We start from the raw sequence: 7,779 nt of genomic DNA, 5'->3' as shown, positions 1-7,779 counted from the left end.
ACTAAAAGGCTTTCTTACCTTTCTTTGTAGTTGTTACGTCCCCACCAAAGAGGTCCAGGTGTTATTTTGTGCAAAAGCTCCTTATTGGCTATTTCCCCTACCATAAGCCCTAAATGAATTGCATTGAATTGAATGGGAATTGAATGGGGCTATGGGGTGTTGTGCTAATTTGCTTATTTCCATCGCTCAAAATTATAATGTTTTTATATATATCCTCTTCATAATGTAAATAATATCCCAAGCGGCACACTTTACTACTTCTTTCGATGGAAATTAGCATAGCGAATTAGCATAACACCCCATAGCCCCATTCAATTCCCATTCAATGCAATGCAATTCATTGAGGGCTTATGGTAGGGGAAATAGCCAATAAGGAGTTTTTGCACAAAAAAACACCTGGACCTCTTTGGTGGGGACGTAACAACTACAAAGAAAGGTAAGAAAGATAAGAAAGCATTCTAGCATGGAATTCTCCTTTAAGTTCACACTAATCAGTCAAAATAAAATCACCCTGGGCATTCTCGAATCAATGATCTATATAGCGAGGGTGCCCAAGTCGCACCATGTACATTGGTGTCGACGTCATGTTTTTTTTGACGGCTGCAATTCGAAACTGGCCTCCGTAAAATCTGAATCCCCCCCCCCCTCACTGTATATGTTTATTTTCCCTTTTTACTTCCTTTATGGTGAATTCCTGTTCTGTTCTTTGACTATATAGAAGTGTCTATTTGTACGTCTAAATGTTTTGATGAATTGAACAATGTGGACCCTGTTGTAAACAAGTGTAATGCTTAATTGGGTCGTCCACTCACAGTTAACAGTCGTTGTATTGAGTTTGTGCTTGAAATGTACTGTAATTCTGCAAATAAAATATTTCAATCAATCAATCAAACCATTAGAGACATAGGTATGATGGGGGTGAAAATGATTAAAAAAAAATCACAATTATAATTAACCCATTTTAGGCGGGAACCCCTTTTGGTGTTAGCATTATGATATGCTTTAGCTATTGAAAAATAGCAGATCTACAAGCTCATAGCTCAAGCTACGAGCTTGTAGGTCTGCTATTTTTGGAAAGAAATCGTGAAAGTGTGGCGCAAATCCTGACAGAAAAATGTCAAGATTTAGAAGACATTTTTATAAATGTCGACGTCAGGCAGTGTTGTTTTCGTCGACTAAAACTAAGACTAAAAATGTTCGTCGACTACCTTTTTTCACTGACTAAAACTAAATAAAAACGAATCTATGATGACTAAAACTAAGACTAAATATACTGACAATTTCGTCAACAAATAAAAACTAGACTAAAATGTTAGGAAGGGACTAGTGGACAAGAGATCCAGTTTTATGCTGGGTTGCATGCTGAAAATAGCAGATCTACAATCTGCTATCTTGCGACGCGTTGCGAGATTGTAGATCTGCTATTTTCAGCATGCAACCAAAGTGTAAAATATGTCATTACAACGACATCAAGGCCTGTCAAAACACATTAAAATCGTATGACATTTAGTCGACTAAAACTAGACTAAACACTATAGAACATTCCAGGTGACTAAAATGTGACTAAAACTAAGTGAAAACGACTGAAAGTAAAATAGAAATTTGCTGCCAAAAACAACACTGACGTCAGGCCAAGTAATCAATAGTTGCAGCCCGTTGGTGTTGATATCAATCAGATCAATCAATGTGACCCCCCCCCCTCCCCCCCCCCCCCCCAGCGCTGAGGCAGGTCCTCTACATCGCCGACGACAACGAGATCCGCAGCCTGGACCCGGGCGTGCCCAGCTGGCGCTACGAGCAGGTCTTCCAGGGCGACGCCAACGTGCGCATCGACGCCATGGACGTGCACGTGAAGACGGGCCGCGTGTACTGGACCAACTGGCACACGGGCCGCGTGTCCTCCTACGAGCTGCCCGGCTCCGCCTCCTCTTCCTCCTCCTCGCCACACAACGACAACAACAACAACCGCCATCGGCGCCAGAGCGACACGCGGGTCACCGACCTGGAGGTGTGTGTGTGTGTGTGTGTGTAAGGAAAGGAAAGGTACTATGTTTACCCTGCAGGGTAACTGGACTAAGGAAAGGAAAGGTACTATGTTTACCCAGGGTAACTGGACTAAGGAAAGGAAAGGTACCATGTTTACCCAGGGTAACTGGACTAAGGAAAGGAAAGGTACTATGTTTACCCAGGGTAACTGGACTAAGGAAAGGAAAGGTACTATGTTTACCCAGGGTAACTGGACTAAGGAAAGGAAAGGTACTATGTTTACCCAGGGTAACTGGACTAAGGAAAGGAAAGGTACTATGTTTACCCAGGGTAACTGGACTAAGGAAAGGAAAGGTACTATGAAGATGTTTAAGTGGTTGTTGTTGTGTTCAGATCCCTGGTCTGAAGATGGTTAAGTGGTTGTTGTTGTGTTCAGATCCCTGGTCTGAAGATGCCGCGGGGCATCGCCGTGGACTGGGTGGCCTCTAACCTGTGTGTTGTGTTCAGATCCCCGGTCTGAAGATGCCGCGGGGCATCGCCGTGGACTGGGTGGCCTCTAACCTGTGTGTTGTGTTCAGATCCCTGGTCTGAAGATGTTTAAGTGGTTGTTGTTGTGTTCAGATCCCGGGTCTGAAGATGCCGCGGGGCATCGCCGTGGACTGGGTGGCCTCTAACCTGTGTGTTGTGTTCAGATCCCTGGTCTGAAGATGCCGCGGGGCATCGCCGTGGACTGGGTGGCCTCTAACCTGTGTGTTGTGTTCAGATCCCCGGTCTGAAGATGCCGCGGGGCATCGCCGTGGACTGGGTGGCCTCTAACCTGTACTGGACGGACTCGGGACGGGACGTCATCGAGGTGGCCCAGCTGAGCGGCGGACGCCACCGCAAGACGCTCATCTCCGGCATGATCGACGAGCCCTACGCCATCGTGGTGGACCCGCAGAGAGGGTGAGTAGTACCAGGGACCCCCCAGGGACCCCCAGGGACCCCCCAGGGAGGGTGAGTAGTACCAGGGACCCCCCAGGGACCCCCAGAGAGGGTGAGTAGTACCAGGGACCCCCAGGGACCCCCAGGGACCCCCAGGGACCCCCAGAGAGGGTGAGTAGTACCAGGGACCCCCATGGACCCCCAGGGACCCCCAGGGACCCCCAGGGACCCCCAGGGACCCCCCAGGGAGGGTGAGTAGTACCAGGGACCCCCAGGGACCCCCCAGGGAGGGTGAGTAGTACCAGGGACCCCCAGGGACCCCCCAGGGAGGGTGAGTAGTACTGGGCAGACTGTGATACTGTTATATTTCTGTAGGAAGATGTACTGTTATACTGATGATACTGTCATATTTCTGTAGGAAGATGTACTGTTATACTGATGATACTGTCATATTTCTGTAGGAAGATGTACTGTTATACTGATGATACTGTTATATTTCTGTAGGAAGATGTACTGACTGTGATACTGTTATATTTCTATAGGAAGATGTACTGTTATACTGATGATACTGTTATATTTCTGTAGGAAGATGTACTGACTGTGATACTGTTATATTTCTGTAGGAAGATGTACTGACTGTGGTACTGTTATATTTCTGTAGGAAGATGTACTGGGCCGACTGGGGAAACCATCCCAAGATAGAGACTGCAGCCATGGATGGAACCATGAGAGAGACTCTGGTGGAGGACAATATCCAGTGGCCGACCGGTGAGACGCACGCAGCACACGCAACGCAACGCAACACACATACAATGCCTTCTAAATCAGCTAGTTCTCACACATTCAAGGTTTAAAAATAATAATGAATCAAAAATAGCAGATGTACAAACTGTCTTGTTGGATAGTTTTCTTGTTTTCCCCTCGAAATATAACAACAACAAACACTATATCTATCTCTAAACACTATATGATTATGTACGTATATGGTCGTGTGTCCTCAGGTCTGGCGGTGGACTACTTCAACGAGCGTCTCTACTGGGCCGACGCCAAGCTGTCTGTGATTGGCTCCGTCCGTCTGAACGGCAGCGACGCCCTGATCGCCGTTAACAGCATCGATCACAGTAAATACATTTATTACATTTATTTAATTACAGCATCGATCACAGTAAATACATTTATTACATGTATTTAATTACAGCATCGATCACAGTAAATACATTTATTACATTTATTTAATTACAGTATCGATCACAGTAAATACATTTATTACATTTATTTAATTACAGTATCGATCACAGTAAATACATTTATTACATTTATTTAATTACAGTATCGATCACAGTAAATACATTTATTACATTTATTTAATTACAGCATCGATCACAGTAAATACATTTATTACATGTATTTAATTACAGTATCGATCACAGTAAATACATTTATTACATGTATTTAATTACAGCATCGATCACAGTAAATACATTTATTACATTTATTTAATTACAGCATCGATCACAGTAAATACATTTATTACATTTATTTAATTACAGTATCGATCACAGTAAATACTTTTATTACATTTATTTAATTACAGCATCGATCACAGTAAATACATTTATTACATTTATTTAATTACAGCATCGATCACAGTAAATACATTTATTACATTTATTTAATTACAGCATCGATCACAGTAAATACATTTATTACATTTATTTAATTACAGCATCGATCACAGTAAATACATTTATTACATTTATTTAACGGCATCGATCACAGTAAATACATTTATTACATTTATTTAATTACAGTATCGATCACAGTAAATACATTTATTACATTTATTTAATTACAGTATCGATCACAGTAAATACATTTATTACATTTATTTAATTACAGTATCGATCACAGTAAATACATTTATTACATGTATTTAATTACAGCATCGATCACAGTAAATACATTTATTACATTTATTTAATTACAGTATCGATCACAGTAAATACATTTATTACATGTATTTAATTACAGTATCGATCACAGTAAATACATTTATTACATTTATTTAATTACAGCAGCATCAACAACATTTGAGTCATAATCATAACGTTACATTTTACTGTACATATTTAAACACCATTCAACCGGACTTTAAACTATATAACAATTTACAATTTACAATTTAGGCATTTAGCAGACGCTCTTAATCCAGAGCGACTTACATTTAGGCAAGAACAAAAGCATGGGAATACATCACATAAAAGCATTTATCATGAAACATGCGTAAGCTAAGAAGGTAACAGTGGAATATCTATATGATGAAACTATACATACACTATACATAATAAACTATACATATTCACTACTATGCTATACATATGTACTATGGCGTGCTATGACTATATACAATACAATTATAGTGCTGTCTACATAACATGCTATAAGTCTAAGTCAAATGCTATCTAAGCCAACAGAAATTCTATCTAAGGGGTTAGGGTAAGTGCTATGGGCCATGATGGAGTCTGAAAAGGTGGGTTTTCAGGCTACGGCGGAAGATTGGGAGTGATGCTGCAGTTCTGACTGCAATGGGAAGTGCATTCCACAGTTTTGGAGCCAGAAGGGAGAAGAGTTTGGGACGTGTGGAGCGTTGTCCCGGCGTTTTTAGTGAGGGTACTTCCAGTTTCCCTGCGTTGGCTGATCTGAGTGCGCGGGAGGGTTTGTAGGGTTCAATCATACTTGTAAGATATGGGGGAGCCATACCTTTGGTTGCTTTGAATGCCAGCATCAGAGTTTTGTATTCTGTGCGGGCTGTGTGTCTCTCTGTGTGTCTCTGTGTCGTTAGAGCGTCGCAGTCCCGCCCCCTGTCTTGACGACGCCAGGCCCAGGAAATGATTCCCAATGCATTTTTCCCATAGACATTTCAAAGAGTTATTTATTTAAAGACGGTTACGCCGCGGACAAAGCCAACTCATGACAACAAACACAATATTTTGAACCAAACAAATAATTACAAAGAAGAAACAACAAACAAAAAAAACGTTTTTTTCTACTTTCTAATTCTTTGTTTGGCCCGAAATATTGTGTGTGTTGTCATGATTTGTCACGACAAGAGTTGGCTTCGTACAACGCTTAAAAGGTCTTTAAATAAATTAAATAAAAACTGCCTATGGGGAAATGCATTGCGTTTTCATTTCCTGGGCCGTTCGTTGTTCTGAAAGGGGGAGGGACTGCGCCGCTCTATAGACGCCAACTAACCTTCAGGATGGGTTAAAGTTGTGAGGCTCATAATGTGACATTCTTGTTCCGGTACTTTGAGGTGAATTATGGATGTTTTATTTATTTTGCCGTTCCAAAATGTGACATTTACGATGTGGTGTAATGTTATTTCTGCCTCTAGTTCACACTTCCAAAAGAGACAAAGAGTCTCGATGTGTTTTTACTGGTTAAATAAAAAAGTGAAGTAAAGTTGTAACCGTCACAACGTGCCGCTCTCTCAGACCTCCACCACCCGTTCAGCATCGACGTGTTCGAGGACTACATCTATGGCGTCACGTACCACGAGAACTACGTGTTCCGCGTCAACAAGTTCGGACGTGGCGCGTCGGAGAGCCTGACCACGTCCATGAACCACGCCACGGACATCGTGCTCTACCACCGCTACAAGCAGCCCGAGAGTGAGTTATACACACTGCACACTGCACACTACACACTGCACACTGCACACGGCACACGGCACACGGCACACTGCACACTGCACAACAACTCTACCACCGCTACAAGCAGCCCGAGAGTGAGTTATACACACTGCACACTGCACACTGCACAGTACACACTGCACACTACACACTGCACACTGCACACTGCACACTGCACACTACACAGTACACACTGCACACTGCACACTACACAGTACACACTGCACACTGCACACTGCACAGTACACACTGCACACTGCACACTACACACTACACACTACACACTGCACACTGCACACTACACACTGCACACTGCACACTGCAAACTACACACTGCACACTGCACACTACACACTGCACACTGCACACTGCACACTGCACACTGCACACTGCACACTGCACACTACACACTGCACAGTACACACTGCACACGGCACACTGCACACTGCACACGGCACACTGCACACTGCACACGGCACACTGCACACTGCACACTACACACTGCACACTGCACACTGCACACTGCACAGTACACACTACACACTGCACACTACACAGTACACATTACACACTGCACACTACACAGTACACATTACACACCACACACTGCACACTGCACACTGCACACTGCACACTGCACACTGCACACTACACACTGCACACTGCACACTGCACACTGCACAGTACACACTACACACTGCACACTACACAGTACACATTACACACTGCACACTACACAGTACACATTACACACCACACACTACACACTGCACACTGCACAGTACACACTGCACACTGCACACTGCACAGTACACACTACACACTGCACACTACACAGTACACATTACACACTGCACACTACACAGTACACATTACACACCACACACTACACACTGCACACTGCACAGTACACACTGCACACTGCACACTGCACACTGCACACTGCACACTACACACTGCACACTGCACAGTACACACTGCACACTGCACACTGCACACTGCACAGTACACACTACACACTGCACACTGCACACTACACACTACACACTGCACAACAACTCTACCGCCCTTACAAGCAGCATGAGAGTGAGTTAAAGAACACCTTAATGTACACCTTTCTGTGTCCACCTATAGAGTAGAGTAGGTAAACAAAAACACAATATACAACAGCTTC

At 43.4% G+C, this 7,779-nt stretch overlaps 1 protein-coding gene across 1 annotated transcript in view; it reads left to right on the top strand.

Annotated features, from left to right (window-relative positions):
- Positions 1 to 7,779, top strand: part of LOC310875288 (low-density lipoprotein receptor-related protein 1-like) — a 285,578-nt gene that overhangs the window by 259,521 nt on the left and 18,278 nt on the right. Inside the window, 5 exon segments of the mRNA XM_083788472.1 lie at positions 1,719 to 2,008; positions 2,750 to 2,931; positions 3,572 to 3,678; positions 3,912 to 4,031; positions 6,408 to 6,584. Of these exon segments, the coding sequence (XP_083644598.1) occupies positions 1,719 to 2,008; positions 2,750 to 2,931; positions 3,572 to 3,678; positions 3,912 to 4,031; positions 6,408 to 6,584 (876 nt within the window).

The sequence above is a fragment of the Protomyctophum parallelum genome (genome assembly GCF_964188405.1).
Source record: "Protomyctophum parallelum genome assembly, chromosome: 18".
NCBI lineage: Eukaryota > Metazoa > Chordata > Actinopteri > Myctophiformes > Myctophidae > Protomyctophum > Protomyctophum parallelum.
Note: the sequence above shows the minus strand (reverse complement) of the source record. Positions and strands in the feature narration are given on the sequence as shown.